The 17215-nt window shown below is 33.9% G+C and overlaps 2 protein-coding genes across 2 annotated transcripts; one reads left to right on the plus strand and one right to left on the minus strand.

The window, feature by feature from the left end:
• Nucleotides 1–236: 236 nt before the first annotated feature.
• Nucleotides 237–4862, plus strand: LOC106139741 (ceramide-1-phosphate transfer protein). Its single transcript, XM_013341237.2, has 4 exons — nt 237–457; nt 535–746; nt 1876–2051; nt 4343–4862. Exons 1-4 carry the CDS (start codon nt 339–341, stop codon nt 4469–4471), a joined length of 636 nt encoding a protein of 211 aa, XP_013196691.1. The 5' UTR covers nt 237–338; the 3' UTR covers nt 4472–4862.
• A 2528-nt stretch (nt 4863–7390) lies between these two features.
• Nucleotides 7391–16998, minus strand: LOC106139340 (RING finger and CHY zinc finger domain-containing protein 1). Its single transcript, XM_060949663.1, has 7 exons — nt 16723–16998; nt 15631–15792; nt 14491–14649; nt 12274–12456; nt 11634–11729; nt 11090–11175; nt 7391–10041 (listed from the first exon to the last, which is right to left on the minus strand). The coding sequence occupies exons 1-7, from the start codon at nt 16822–16824 to the stop codon at nt 9867–9869; spliced, it is 963 nt and encodes a 320-aa protein (XP_060805646.1). The 5' UTR covers nt 16825–16998; the 3' UTR covers nt 7391–9866.
• Nucleotides 16999–17215: the final 217 nt, after the last annotated feature.

Below are 17215 nucleotides of genomic sequence, written 5' to 3' on the forward strand. Positions count from 1 at the left end.
CTAAGTCTCCACACGTAGCTCTACGTATAGGTTTAAAAAAAATAATAATAATAAATTTCAAAGACTTGTAATTTCTTTGATAAACTCTTCCTTATGTCAAGCTACAATTTTTTTAAATTGTGCTCTATCATTGATTACGATTTGTATGTATGTTCAGTTTGTCGAGACAAGTAGGCCGTCTTCGCCTTTTCAAATTTGGAGTTGGCAATATTGGTCAGATTGTCATTCATGTCAATTTGTTTGTCAGATCTCAGTCTTTTGTGTTATGTTGTGAACGTCGGGCATTTGAACTGTTTTAATAGTGTAATCTAATAAAAAACTGAACAAAATTAAAAGAAATGTCTAACGAAAACACGCTAGACTTACATTACGTTCATCAGTCGTTCCAAAGGAGCCTCAAAGAAGAGGATGATGTTGTAATAGAGGCTTACATAGATGGCTATAATGAGCTGGTCAAGTAAGGATTTTAATTGGATGCTATGCTTTAATTTATTACCATATGGCTTTTGTCTGACAAGAAACCCTATTTCCCAGGTTCTTAAATCTTATCGGATCAGTATTTTCATTCGTAAGTAGTGATGTTAAGAGTAAAATAAAGGTGATGGAAAAACACAAGGAAGGAGAAAATGCAATTTATTACGAATCCTTTAAGAAGATGATGAAGTATGAGAAAGAGACTTGTTTGCACGAGAAGAGTGGCTTCGTATCTGGCTCTAGAACTATGCTCAGATTACATAGAGGTTTAGGTGAGTTATATGTTTTCCTTTCTATGTTTTGTTTTGTTTTGTATCCTCACAGAATTACCTCAACTAAATTTTATTACTAGTTTAAGAGACACCACGAATCGTCGGGTTCACACATTAACAGTGCATTTAACCCTGTTTCATTCATTCTGTAAAATGATATGCATTTTTATTAATAAATATTGATTTCATCAAGAGCAGGGGTAAAATTAAAAACATCAAGATGTTATTTACAAAGTCGGTCAGACTGTTTGTCAGTGAATAAAACACGAAAAATGTTGTGCTTCTGTAATTAAATTTTTATTGCACCTGTAAGGAGTGTTATATTTAGATAAGGTTATCTATATTTTTTAGGTATAGATAACTTTGATTGTTTTTTTTCGTACTGTAGAAAAAATACCTTAATTCAGATTTTCCTTATTTTACCCTTGAGCTAAAAATTTGCTCGAGCATATTTTTGGTGTGCCATTTTTCACTAATAATGCATTATCTACCAATCTTCCATCTGGCAAAAAACAGAAATATAATATGCATATTTAAAAACAAGGTATTTTTTTAAAGACATTTTATTCTATCGCATTCTGTCACCTGCACATTGAATGATGCCTCTAATAATGCTAATGTTAGTTAGGATAATTGGTTAACTTTAATGTGGTTTTGTCCTTAAGTCACCTTCCAAAGAAATAAATGGGACTTCAGTGGATCAGATACACCATGTGTAAGGTTACCCAGTTCTTTGAATGTGGAATGCGTATTCCACAATCAAAGAACTGGGTAATGAATATTTTATCCATAAAATATATATATATATTTTTTTTCTTTTTTCAATATTAAATCTCATCTCATAAATATATAAAATTAAACAATGTATTCTCTCGTCCACATTCTATTCTAAGTATAATTTAATATTGTGAAGTTGACGTTGTTGAAGAAAATGCTGCAGTGCAGTTTGTTACCGCTTCTTCTGCACTGACGCCTTGGAAGCGGCAGTAAACTTAGTTTTTAAGTAATTTATTTGACGTCAACCAATATTGTTAAACCATACGACAATTATTAAGCGATATATAGTATCCTATAATAATGAATAAAAATTTTGAATTTGAATTTAATCTAACTTTCTTGTTGTCTTCAGATTTTATTAGACTATTTCTAAAGAGATTAAGCGAGGCGGATGAGACAATGAACACTTGCACAACCTGTCAGGGCTCGTACAACGAAACACTGGCCGAGTTCCACCCGTGGTACATTCGGAAAGCCGCCACCTTGGCCATGCACGCGTTGCCGACAAGACCAGACTTATTGAAAAAGGTAGGAATATCATTTATAATTATGTACTATGTGTAATGTGGTTCCCGGCAGTTAGGTTAGAATAGGACCACTCCACATATTGCCAATGGGTGTTAGAAAAGGCGACTAAGGGAAAGGCTAATTCACTTGGAATTCTTTATGAAGATGATTGGCTAGCAAACTGTCACTATTTGAATCACAATTCCATAATTTCGTTATATAGCTGAACATGGCCTTTCAGATTTTTTGAGACTGTTGGCTCTGTCTACCCCAAAAGACAGGATTATGTTTGTATGTAAATGAGGATGTGGTGTAAAGGAAAATAATTTGAATTATAATTAGGTATATGATAATATTTGTTAATAATAGAAGTTTGTTTTATCATAATATGTTTTATAATCTGGCATGATATAATTTTAATAGAATATTATCATATCTACATACATATCAAGTGGCCTGATGTCAAATTTTCTGATAATTTTTCATTGAGTTTTACAAACATATATTTTATATTTGATCAAAACTGCATCTTAGCGATATATCCCGCGCGAATTTAGTGCCATCTACAAAAATTACAGTTAACCGAAATTAGTGAGAAGGCTTATTAGGTTAAACCCAAAAGATAATAGAATAGATTTATTTTCAAAATTGGATACAAGGTATCTCTTATTGACGTCACATCACTTAAATTTATTACTTCTACCGCTTCCAAAGCGCATGTGTAGAAGAAGCGGCGGTACAAACTACACTGCAGCAGAAATAAACCTGTATACCTGCAAAAACTAGAAAGACTTTGGAAGTGAATTCTAGAGCCGTAGCCGAAAGAATTGGAGACAAAATCTGTACGGTCAAAAAGGGTAGGAAGAGTTAACTTATTAAAGAACGTAGGATTCTTTCGTAAATGGAACATACCTAATAGTTCGAAGTCTTTTTTTGAAATATGTAATCACGATGATGATAATTTAGAATGTTATAGAGCTGACATAGATCGTGAACATTACTAAGTTGAATATATATACTATAGGTGGTATACTATTATCTGTGGCTCACTGTACATACCTCATTTGTTTTGTTTGCAATGCATATTATTTAAGCCAATGATTTGGCCACTTCTGGTCATTGAATTGATCTCGATGCCGTCCCGTCATTCGCCGCGAAGGTCGTCCAAAATTATCAGCAATTATCAAGATAGGCTTGTATGTGCGTCTGTGTGTCATGTTATCTATACATACGTATATTTGTAAGTGTTTGTTTGTTAGCTTTAATCTCAGCAATTAAAAGCGTCAGCGGCTCAGTGGTTAACTTATCAAATTTATGACATAACTAGCTGTGCCCGCGACTTCGTCCGCGTGGAATAGTTATTTTGGGCATCATTGAAGCCCTCAAGAATGAATAAATTTCCCCGATTTTTTCACATTTTCCATTATTTCTTTGCTCCTTACAGTGGCAGCATGATGTTATATAGCCTAAAGCCTTCCTCGATAAATGGTCTATTCAACACAAAAAATTTTTCATTTCGAACGAGTAGTTCAAAATTCAAAAGAATTCAAAATTTTTATTTATTATTATAGGATACTTCATATCACTTAATAATTGTCAAAACGTATGGTTTAACAACATTGGTTGACGTCAAATAAATAACTTAAAACTAACTTTACTGCCGTTGAGTTAGTATCTCGTAACACAAGTTTCGAACTTACTTCGAAGCAAACTCAATCTGTGTAATTTGGCCCGCATATATTTATTTATAAGGTTTTGCTTTGTATGTACTACCTACAGTCTCCTGCTATACCCTCCATACCTCACATACATACATAAAGTCACGTCTATATTTCTTGCGGGGTAGACAGAGCCAGGTGCCGTGTGGTTCCCGGCACCAATACAAAAAAGAATAGGACCACTCCATCTCTTTCCCGTGGATGTCGTAAAAGGCGACTAAGGGATAGGCTAACAAACTTTTTTAGGCGATGTGCTAGCAACCTGTCATTATTGGAATCTCAATTCTATCATTAAGCCAAATAGCTGAATGTGGCCATTCAGTCTTTTCAAGACTGTTGGCTCTGTCTACCCCGCAAGGGATATAGACGTGACCATATGTATTTATGTATGTAGACAGAGCCAATATCCGTTCTTAGCCCATCGCCTAAAAAAATGAACCCCAGTTTTATAAGCTTAGTCGCCTTTTACGACATTCATGGTGGTGGATGGTGATATGGAGTGGACCCATTCATTTAGTATTTGTAGGTACCTCATATTGATTGTCGAAACGACATTACACGTACATAGAATATATTTTATCAATTTTTTTTTAGATCTTTGGCACTGACGAGAAGTTATCAGCGGCGTTGATAGTGCTCCCCCAAGCCCTGACTTCATGCGACGAGGTTTACAACAGGGTACAACAGTTGTACACGGAGTTTGAATTCCATGAGCTACCTTAGTAAGGTACAGTTTTGAATATCGTCAGTAAGATGTCAACAGTTACTCGTGATGATGGAACTAAAACCCCTGGATATGAAAAGTCTTTAAATCTCTTTCAAATTAGGCCAATTGATACTGTCGCGACTTGATCGATCGCGAATCACAGTGAATAAACGACGCGCTCAACCAATAGCAGCGAAGAGTCTTTGACGCCATCTCAAACGTCACACGTCACCAAGCCTATCACAGCGCGTGTGCTACATCGCGCAAACAAAGATTTCACGGATTGGAGCAAAAATACAAACTCCGACTCAACATCGTCTGTCGTGCGGTTCCTATAACAACAGTGGTGACCCCGTCATGATTAGACGCAACCTTCTTCATCATAAACTCAAATCCTCTCCATCATTACTTATAAATGAAAAAATATTGATGAATGTGTATGAAGAAGAAGAATGCAAGATGTCATGTCTACGGATAACCAAATATTCATTTACCGGTCATGATATGACTAAGCGTTGCGCTTTTTTTATTACAAGTAACACTGTTTGTCAAGAAATTTTATAAATTTGGTCTGAAAATGTTAAATTTTCAATGATTCCGTTAAATGCTGTAAGTTAAGCCTTAAAGTACAATGTATATTACTGTTTATGATAATTTAACATAATTTAGCAGATGTAATTAAGTTTTCCCCCGTTTTTATAAGCGCGGGATATTATAAGGTGCTTATACTTAATAATTACTGATCAGTAAATTTCTATGTTAAATAAAAATTAAATGTATTTTATACTCTTGCTTAACGCGTATATAATGTGAACAGACAAAATACCACATCTAGTTTTTTTAAATTATGGTATTTAGAAATGGTTGATTTAAAATCAAATACCAAAGAAATTATGCCAATTTATCAAAATTACATGACTAAATTTGTTCAAAAAGTGATCTCAATTTTTTTTTACACGATTTATTGTCATGATGTCCTAAAACCATTTATGTAAGTATTAGCAGCTATGTCGCACAGTGTCTTACATGTTGTACAAGTAAATATACAGATTTATAATTTTTAAAATTTTCAGAACTTCAATTCTAACAACATTAGTTTTGTTATTGTTATATCTAACAACATTGTATTGTATAACACTGAAATACTAATTTATGAACATAGAGATCACGAGTTTCAATCTTTTCGTCTAGCCTTATTGTAATTTCTTCTACAAATAATGCCGGTTATTTATTTTATAGGTATTCAAAAATGAATGGTTTTCTAAATGGATATTCATATAATAAAAATAAATTCACAAATTCTGCTAAATAAATATCTTATTGTAAAGTATTTTCGACCATTTATTTTGGAACCACAATACAAAATTAGGTTTGGTAAAATTTGAGCTCAATTTGTAACTATTGCTCAGATCATTTCATATAATCTGTAGCTTTTGTACCGAACTGTAATGGATAATTGCTTTAAACATATGAATTTTGTACATGATACCTCAAACGAGGTTGTCACTATATTAATTAAGTATTAAAAAAAATATAATTATAAGTGTTTGCCCTATAATTAATATCATGTATGTTATATCTAAGTGATATATACATTTGCGTATTTTCATAAATGCTTTTTCACCCACATGTACAAAAATTGTATTAAATCTATTGTAGTTTGCATAAACATTCCATGTACATCTAAACTTTTATTATTTGTTTGCAAAGGAATCTATCTAAAATAAAAATATTTTTTTGTCTTTGGTTTGTTTTTATATGAAATATTCGTAAGTACGGTCAATATTTTGTAAAGTGCTTTAGAAGCTTTACACCTACGCGTGGCATATTGTATTACAGTCTCGATTTATTATCTGTTTGCCAGTTTTTCTAACTAAATACATAACTAAATATATCAAAATCGATATGTGTCAGTAAGTTGTTATACATACCTACATATTTATTTATCATTTAAATTCTAAAATGTATAATTTTATACAAAATACTGTTATAATTTTCATATTGTGTGCTAAATTGCTTTAGAACTAGATTTAAATAATACTTAAATGCATAATGTACCTAGGGTATTTAAGTTTTACAACTTTAGGCACAAACTTTGATTATGTTAGTATACTAAAATCAACAAACATGTGCTTTGATGATGTATATTCTTGCCTTTTTGTATAATTTTATTGAAATTTTATGATTATTTAAGTCATTCTCTTCAGTATTTTTTTCTTTACTTTTTAAGCAATTGCCTAATTTTAAATGTGAAGAATAAGATTTTCTTTCAATATTCGCACCTAGCAAATCAAATCAAATGAAATAGCTGTTTTTATAAATCCTAAACCTTGTAGTCGTATGTGTTTACCTGTTTATTTTTTCTGTCCTCGTGAACTATGAATTTTTACGAGAACAGAAAAAAACAGGTGTTGTATTTAGCAGACCCTGAGATTTATATTTTATTTTAGCCATAACATGAGCGAACATTCCTGAAACATGGCTGACGTAGTTAATTTATGTATAAGTCTTATATGTATGAGATTTTTTATTTACAATTACATAAATATTTTGCCAAGTATTTTGAATTTTATTTCAGCTGATTCTTCGTTATAATTTGTTGCGTGAAATATCCATCTTTCATTTGAATGAAAAATTCCGCTTCATTTAGTCGATAGTTCTTTTAGTTGGCTACCTACCAGCTAAAAGTGAACTAACTTTCTTACATCCAGAATGTGAAGTCAATTTGGAAATGATAATTGCATCCTTACAACTAGCGTATAGGATTTTTTGGCGGAAACGCTAATTATTACTCGACCAATATACGAATATTCTATAACGAAAAGTAAGTTAAACTGAACACAAAAATTAGCTCATTAAGAAGTTACATTGCCCCAAGTAAGAAAAATAATTCCGTTAATAAAATAGTTCTCATAATAAACAATAAAACAACAATAGACAATCTGGTCATTTATTCGATGCATAAAAATAAAAGTAACATATTAACTTATTACATACATTTGGATGGCTTCATCCTAACATAAAATTAACAATACGAAATAATAATGAACTTATCTTTAGCTCACAGTTCGCTTATATTAATATTAATCTATACAATAACAATCTTTACAGTTTGTTAAAATAGGTAATTATATGAAGAAACTTTGGCTCCTCTATTTTATAACTATAATTTGAAGGTAAATTAGAGAACCTTACCTTCGTAAATATAAACTAAAGTGTAAATTCATGATTCGGGTCAATCGACAAATGGTGTCGTACCAAAAACAAAAGAATAATACTTTGAATAATGCAATGACGTGAGATACTTATCTTTTTAAATTTTATTTCAAACAAAATAATTAGAAGTATGTAATTTAATGATGCATTACAAAATATTGCAAGAACTTTTTGTAAATATAATTTAATAGCAGTTGATTTGTAACTTTGTTTCTGAAATTTTACTTCTCTTAATGTGAAAAAAATTAATAACGAGTATAAAAATAGAGCAGCCGAAGATATCAAGTATTAATTAAGTAAATTACAATATTATTTACAGTTCATACTGAGAATGTTAGCTACTTGTTAATATTAAACGTCCCAACAATTCAGTAGGTACAAATACTTAAAGACACATTATGAACCTTGGAATCGCTCCATATTTTCCTTGTGGAAGTCGTAGGAACCGACTAAAGGACAAAGGCACAAACTAGTCAGTGCCACAAAAACCTAAGCCTGGTTGGTATCAAATTTTGCTTCCTATCGTCTAAACTTTGCTAAATCTTTTCACAGCATATATAGTATCGCATGATATATATTCTTTTTTGTAGATAGAAAGAAAAATGTTTGCTTAAATGAAACCAAACTCAAACTATTTGTACTAAATTTATGTCAGAACAACCGAGACCGACGTATAAACGTAATATATGGAACATAAAATCGGATGTTTTTTTTCCACTTGCAAAAACCTATATTATATTTTTAAAAAGTGCCTATGATAAATTAAACTACAGAAATTATTTTACAATAAATACAGCCTCTAAGGAGGAACACATTTCTTGCCAATTAAAATTGGACGTAATAAAAAAAAAGATCTATTTTTCGAGTGACCATAAACATGTGTAAAAAGATTTCTGAAGAAAAAGATAGATAAAAATAATAATAATAACCACTTTATTTGTTTATGGCTCAAACAGATTTGTGAAATTGTATCTTCTTCATTATATCTATAATATAAAAATTGCTGTAATATATTTTAACACTATATTGGCTGACGACAAAAAAAAAAGCAAAAATAAAGTTATTTGAGTATATAACACAATTTTTTTACTTTAAAATACTACAAATTCCTAAATTATTTATTAATTACAATAATTATAATAACAATCAAAGCTAAAATGTACTAATATTACTTTGTACAATGTTATTGCTTTAGTTTTAATATTACCTAATGCTTAGAAAATTGGACTTAATAATTATTGGAATATGGTATATACTGGAGCGTATTAATAGATTATCAACTTCAAGACGGCGCGAACATTTTATAGCTATTTTAAAAATTTATAGAATCTATTGTAGAATGAAAAGCTACAAAATAATTTCTTGACTTTATTTTCTCAATTATGATGAAAAAAAGAACTATGACTATTTTGAGGCAGATAATCTAAGGCCGTCACCATAGAAATCGGAATAATATAAGACAATAGAAATGCCACATTGTACTTACAATAAATCTCAGAATTGACATGCAATAACAAAAAGTTTTGGCGTCACAACCGTCAGTCGCGAGGTCACATTCACCATTATCTACAAGTCAACAGCACTCGCAGCACGCGCGACGCAGTTTTTATCGCGCGAAAAACTATCGCTGTTTCGCTTTTAATTGTGACGTGAAAAGGGACAGCGATAGTGCCACATGATACTGGGGCGGATCTATTGTCTTATACATTATTCAGAATTCAATGACTATCACAGTTTAAGACTGTTTAGCGTATAATACCATCCAATTAGAAGGGCATACTAAATTCAGTGCTGCCCCCTAGTTTTAACAAATGATTTCATTTGTGAAAAATTAAAAATTGCAAGATTCAATAGCATTTTTAAGCACAGCCTGAGGCGTGATCGCTTTTCGTAGCTCTCATAAACTGTTTCAAATGGGTTGAAATGTCACGATTTCAACGCCATCTGGCCTGGTCATACTTATTACTTACTAGCTTTTACCAGCGGCTTCGAATAAATTTAGGGCCACCTACAAAAGTTCAGTAGATAACGTATTAAGACACAACAAACAAATAAACTTACTTTCGCATTTTAATAATTAGTTGGGATTTTAAATATCCGATCTCTGAAACGCTATTTGAAAAGCAAGACCGTGCCGCCATCTAGCGTTTTAGTCTTAAATCTATGACTGTAACGCCATCTACCGAACTACTCTTGTCAGGCTTGAGGCGGTTCGTCCATGGGATTGGCTCTTGGCAGCTCGTCTTCCTCTTGTTGGGTTTCCTCACAGGGTTGGGAGAAGGCGGCTGATGAGGAACCGCTTCTGCTCGTCGAAGTCGAGGAACTGGACGGCGATGACGATGAGGAATCCGCTTCGGGGTTCGCGGAGTCTCTGGAAGGTGGCATAACAAAATGATTTGATTTTTGATGACGATTGAAATTGCGTATGACCCTTTGACGACTGAATAAAAATGAATAAAATATAATAATAAATAAATGAATATATATACGCCACAAATTACACAGATTGAGTGAGTCTCGAAGTTAGTTCGTCCTTGTGTTACGAGATACTAATCCAACGATACTAAATTTTATAATAAATACTTATATAGATAATAGTCAAGACCCAGGCCAATCAGAGAAAGTTCGTTTCTCATCATGCCCTCGCCGGGATTCGAACCCGGAGCCTCCGGCGTCACAGGCATAGACACAACATAAATGACATGACATCAAAAAAGGATGATATCGATTGGAAGCGGTGCATCCTCACCTCTCTAGAGAGGAGCCCGGGGTATGCCTTTGACCATGGATCCTGGATTGGGTGAGTCAGGTTTTTATACGAAGCGACTCCGTCTGATTTTGGCAGGTAAACATAACCCGCCTTGGATCGCTCGTTACACATCCAGTTGACTGAAAGTGCAGGTTTCCTGACGATGTTTTCCCTCACCGCAAGAGCATCGGTTAGTATTCAAACTAATGTACATAATTTTGAAAACAGTCATGGTCGAGGTGGGATTTGAACCTTTGCCTTTCTGCGCATTGCGCATTTTAACCGGGCATTTTACCGACTCGACCACCGACGCTCTTTTTACAAAAAATATTGATAAATAAAGATAGATAACGTCGGGGATAGTTCAAATCCGCGTAACTAGCATTGAATAATTCCGCGTATATGACAAATGTAGCCATTTTAAGTTTTCGCGGGAAATTCACGCAAAATCATGAAGGCTGCCACCGACTTGAAACGAGTTCATTTCGACCAAGAGATAGAACACATTACTAATTACTTTCTGTGTAAAAATGAGCTTTAAATTAATTGAATTAATAAAGTTATTAAGTTTTAACCTTCCCCTGTAAAACTGGATCTATTGCAGATACGCACGACTTTATCCCCGACGAAAGGTGAAATCACCTTGAAATTAGTGTAAAAAACAACTTACTTGTGAAATCCGTTCGTCTGGCAAGTATTGTAGGCGCCGCAATGTTGGCACTTCAGACCCACCACGTGGAATTTCACAGTGGAAAGCTAAAATTAATAAATAAGTGTTAAATTTCGTTAGCCGTAACATTTAAATATAAAATCTATATAAATAAGCATAAAAATTTCAAATACAATATGTCATTTCTATTGCATTATATTATTCCGATCTCTATGGGTTTGCCGTGTGGTTCTCGACAATAGAAAAAAGAACAGGACCACTCCCATCTTTTTCCCTTGGATGTCGTAAAAGGCGACCGAGGGAAAGGCTTACAAACTTGACATATTAACTTGCGATGGGCTATCACCCTGTCACTATTTGAATCTCAATTCTATCACTAAGGCATACAGTTGAACATGGCTTATCATTTTTTTTCAAGACTGTTGGCTCTGTCTTCCCCGCATAGGACATGGACGTGATTGTGTGTATAGCTTTAAGACTCTCGAATAACCGTAAAAATATTTTATTTAGAAAAAGGTACAAATATATATATATATAAAATTACCTTATGACAATCCTTGCACAGTATGGTCGCCTTGTAATCGGCGTATTCAGGGGGCATTGGAGTGGCGGCCACCTCCGAATCTAGATAGCTCCATAACTATAACAAATTACTTAAATATAAATATATTTGTCTCAAAAGTATGGATGAATGAATGATATCCAACCAATTCTCTTTTTATCAAGATTTTACAAATCAAAACTCCTCTAGGGTATATCAAAATTTGAATGCAAAATTTTGTATGGAGCTCTTGGCCTGAGAGTTTAATTTATAATAAGGTAACATAAAAATAAAAAATATAATATATATTTTTTAAAGATTTTTGTAGCAATTATATGGTCACTATTTGAATCTCAATTCTCTCATAAAATCAAACAGCTGAACATGGCCTATCAGTCTATCAAGACTGTTGACTCTGTCTACCCCGCAAGGGATATAGACGTTATCGTATGTATGTTTTATATGTTTTACTCTTATGGTGCAAATAAAGTAAGTAAAATATCTATCTTTCTATGTATGTTGGCCGCAGCCCCAAAATATTATATTATTTGGCCAGCCTTCTAACTAACTAAGCTCCTAGTTAACTGTCTCTAGAATTGATTAAGCTTTGATAAATTGATGTGTTACAAACAGACAGACTCACATTGGTCATATCGATCATGCTGGTCTGGCAAGTGGGGCAGGCGTAGTGGCCCGACTGCAGGAGCTGCTCGAAGCAGGGCCGGTGCAGCAGGTGCCCGCAGTCCGGGATGTGGCACGGGATCCGGGACGTGTGGATGTCCTCCAGGCACACCGGGCAGTTGGACCTCGACACGTTCTCCACGCACTGAAACCGAATTAATTCTTTGCAATATACTTACTTATCATGTGAAATCACCTTTCAATTGCTTACTTATTCATGTTTTTTTTTCCAAAACTAGCCGTTGCCCGCGATTTCGTTCGCTGTAAAGTTCACTGACAATGTTTCATCACCTATGTAAAACCCTTCTTCCATTTTTCTCGCAATAAAAAGTAGTTCTTCCTCAAGTCCTCTTAACTTTACACTCATTTCATCAAAATCTGTTCAGTGGTTTAGGTGTGAAAGCGCAACAGACAAGAGTTACTTTCGCATTTATATTAGGTTAGGTTACAATTAAATCATTTTATTCTTTTTAAATAAGGTACCACAGCCATCTTGGTCACAACTTAAATCTTGATATAGCGTGTCTCTGTATAATAAAGAATGTGACGTAATATAGGTAATTATAATCTTATTAATTGATAGTAACTATTTTGTCTGTTAGATAATACGTCAACCTACGTGAGCAGATAACATAATTTTTGTTCTAGTAACAGACAAAATGAAATCATCCTGTTATGATCTACATAATAATGTTATAATCTTTATTTTCAATCTCTTTGCTATAAAATAACTGTTTTATTAAGGCGATGACCTAATAACTTGTCACTATTTGAATCATAATTCATCAAGACATACAACTATAGTAGTCTATCAGTCTTTTCAAAACTGTTCACTCTGTCTCGTAACTACAAAAAATACGAAGCACGTAGCCGACTATAAAACTATACTATTTAATTTTTGAGCTAAATTACTCTAAAAAGAAAATCCTTTTTGTAATCAATGTAAGCAAGCCTGTAAATAATGTAAAATTTATGTAGGTCCAATTTATCAAATTACGAGTAGTATTACGAAAAGTTTAACAAGGACCTGCTTTCTTTTTGAAAGCAGGTTGACTAAGCAGATATACAAGGAGAGTGTGGAGGGAAAGGTCGGAGTGGGAAGACCTAGACGAACGTATCTTGATCAAATTAAGAACGTCCTGGTAAAGGGTCAGGTCAAAAGTACCCGAAACCGCCGAGCTTGTATGAAGAGAGTTATGAATGTGGACGAAGCGAAAGAAGTATGCAGAGATCGTGGCAAGTGGAAAGAGGTAGTCTCTGCCTACCCCTCCGGGAAAGAGGCGTGATTTTATGTATGTATGTATGTATGTTTAACAAGGACAAAAGCTATTTGTTATAACAACATACATAACTCTTAATTATGTCCTCTTACATACATAAATATACATGCATATAATCAAGTCTATACCCAGTAGACAGAGCCAACAATCTAGAAAATACTGCCACATTCAGCTGTTAGGGTTAACACGGAATTGAGATTCAAATAGTAACAGATTGCTAGCCCATCGCCTACTTTACGGCGGCAAAGTAGGCCGTAATACACAGAGGCCGTAATACGCAGAGGCCGTAAAGTAGGCCGTAATACACAGAGGCCGTAATACACGGAGGCCGTAAAGTAGGCCGTAATACACAGAGGCCGTAAAGTAGGCCGTAATACACAGAGGCCGTAAAGTAGGCCGTAATACTAAATAATAGTTATAGTCTGTGGCACCGGAGGTCCCGGGTTCAAATCCTGGTCAGGTCATGATGAGAAACATACTTTATCCGATTGGTCTGAATCTTGGATGTTTATCTATCTAAGTATTTATTATAAAATATATAGTATCGTAGAGTTAGTATCTCGTAACACAAGTTTCGAACTTACTTCGAGGCTAACTCAATCTGTGTAATTTGTCCCGTATATATATTTACTAGCTGTGCCCGCGACTCCGTCCGCGTGGAATAGTTTTTTCACTAACTACTACTGTAAAAGCCTAAAGCCTTCCTCGATAAATGGTCTATTCAACACAAAAATAATTTTTCAATTCGAACCAGTAGTCCCTGAGATTAGCGCGTTCAAACAAACAAACTCTTCAGCTTTATAATATTAGTATAGATTTATTTACAACTCAAACCCCACGTTTATTAGCCATCTATAACGACATCCATGGGATCTTCTTAAATACAGAGCTATACTCACCCTGTGTCCCACTCGTTGCAACTGCACGGGCAGACACATGTTGCACCGTTCACAGTGGAAGAAGCGGTCGCGACCGCCCACGCGACAGATGCCGCAACCGTCGCAGTGGTACTGTTTCTTGTCTTCATCGTCAAATAAGTTGCAGATCAGGCATGTGTACTGGTAAAGAGAAAAGTTTAGGTAAATATCCATAGAATAGAATAGAATAGATTTATTTTCAAAATTGGATACAAGGTATCACTTATTGATGTCACATAAATCTAATTATAACTACTACCGCTTCCAAAGCGCATGTGTAGAAGAAGCGGCGGAACAAAATACACTGCAGCATTTTCATCAGACGTCAATTTACAAATATAGATCTCTTAAATCTAAATCGTGGACAAATGCACATTGTCTACATACATCTATATCCTTTGCGGGATAGACAGAGGTAACGGTCTTTAAATGACTGAAAGAACAAAGGTTCAGATTTAAGGCTTGATGATGGAATTGTGATTTAAATAGTGACATGTTGCTAGCTCTTTACCTAAAAGAAAAACACAAATTTATAAACCATTGAAAAGTTATTGAGTGGTTTTATTCTATGGTGCCGGAAATCACATGGCACGGTTTAGATATTATCCAAATATTAGAATGTTGGACGTTGTGTAAAAACCTGACTTTATTCTTTCCAGGATCACGGTCAATAAGTTGCTGAGAGCGCTGAGCTGTAAATGAATGTCTCACATTTACGTTTTATGCATGTCTTAATGGTTATTATAAACTTGTATGAGTGTGCAATGGATGAAAAAGTAAATGTTTTATCTATCTGCTAGCTGTGCCCGCGACTTCGTCCGTGTGGAATAGTTGTTTTGGGCACCATTGAAGCCCTCAAGATTCAATCAATTATTCTTCGCTCCTAATAGTTGCAGCGTGATGTAAAATTTTCCTTGATAAATGGTCTATTCAACACAAAAATAATTTTTCAATTCGAACCAGTAGCTCCTGAGATTAGCATGTTAAAACAAAGAAACAAAGCTCTGCAACTTTATAAAATTAATACAGATTATATGAGTATACAAGTACCATGTGTGAAAAAAATTCATTTATTATTGTCTAGCATCCTTGTTGGAACTAAGGAGATAAAAGTAATGATACCTTTCCAAATGTAACACCGCAGTTCTCGCACTCGGCCTGCACCTTCTGCCTCGTGTCGCACTCCGTGCAGATCAGCTCTGTCACTAGCTTCCGGTTCAGGTAATGCTGTTCGTTCTCATCATGACAATACCGGCACATGTACAACTTATTGCAACAAGGGGTCTGGAAAGATATAAAACCACAATATTTTAAAAGGTGTAAAGTGACTGTGACTGTAGATTATTTTTCTGTTTTTATTTATTATTATTTTTTATTTATCAGGAAGACATACAAATCAAGTCTTAAACAAGGTAAGGAAACAGTGTCATTTATAAGTCCTTGCAAATATTTACAGAAAAAATATAAAATGTTTGATCTCTCAAAGTAAAATTATAACTAGTAAAATAATTATATACACACCTATAAAAAAAATTGGAATACTGAAGAAAAGAACATTAAATTTTTAAGTACAAAGTGTCAATTATTCATCATGTCATTGGCCCAAAATTGACCCTGGTTAGTAAACATCTCAGTTTACTAAATCATGTGCTGATCTAGTTGATATGGTCTGAAGAAGGTATTCTTTTGAGTGAAATAATACTGCCAGAATTGTAGGAAACTTTGGATCAGACATAGAGATCAGTTTTGTTTTCCAAAAAATTTTTGCATACACAAAATACTCAGATAATTTTGAGGGAAGAGTTAAGTTACAATCTCCCTCATCTCTAAATAGTAAAAAACCTATTTTGTGCAACTCCATGAGAATAAAACAACCCTACAAATATAAGATGAGGCTGGTGTTGATTAATCATGTGTTAATCAAATCAATTTTCCAATAGGAAATAAACTTCAAAATAAATTCTATGTCACTGAAAATTAACTGCAGGGTAATGTACTCCATATATGTTGCAAACAATTTTGCTGTAAAAATAACATCAAGTTGAGCGGTTTTCGGTTCGTTGACATCCATTGTTTGTTTCCCGAATTCATTCGAGATCGCAAAGATTTTGCGTCGCGAATGTTTAATTATAGAATAGGACACTTCCTCTTGGCCGAACCTATGATTATAGCAGGGAACGAAATTATACGAAGGATTCTAGAGATAAAACTTACCACAAACTTCGCACGGCGTTTATAATGAGCACATCCAATGCGTTTTTCGGTAATTTGCGAAGGTGCACTATCACCATTAGCCTCTTTATTTTCCTCAGACATTTTTATTAAACTTATAGCAATCAAGATATAATTGACAATACCAGTTCAAGGCTAGCGAAATTTGCTGAATTGAGTAGGTTTCATCAATTCATTACATTTATTTAAAAATAATTAATGAATAACAAAATCACTACTGCTACCAAAACGTGACATGACAGAATGACTGACAGGAGAGGACGGACAGGTCGTCTCGTGACTTTGACAATTAAATTAAAAAGACATGACATTTTCTTTATTTTTCTTAACATTGTAAAGCAAGTACGTCGTACTTATGCCAGGTCTAGTTATTGAAGTGATGTAAGGACCATGTTAGTAATTACGGACATAGTACGTATTACACAGACATATTATCAATTTTGCTTTCACTTTATGTAGTTAGTTCAATATCTGA

The sequence above is a fragment of the Amyelois transitella genome, chromosome 19 (assembly GCF_032362555.1).
Source record: "Amyelois transitella isolate CPQ chromosome 19, ilAmyTran1.1, whole genome shotgun sequence".
In the NCBI taxonomy this organism is placed as follows: Eukaryota; Metazoa; Arthropoda; class Insecta; order Lepidoptera; family Pyralidae; genus Amyelois; species Amyelois transitella.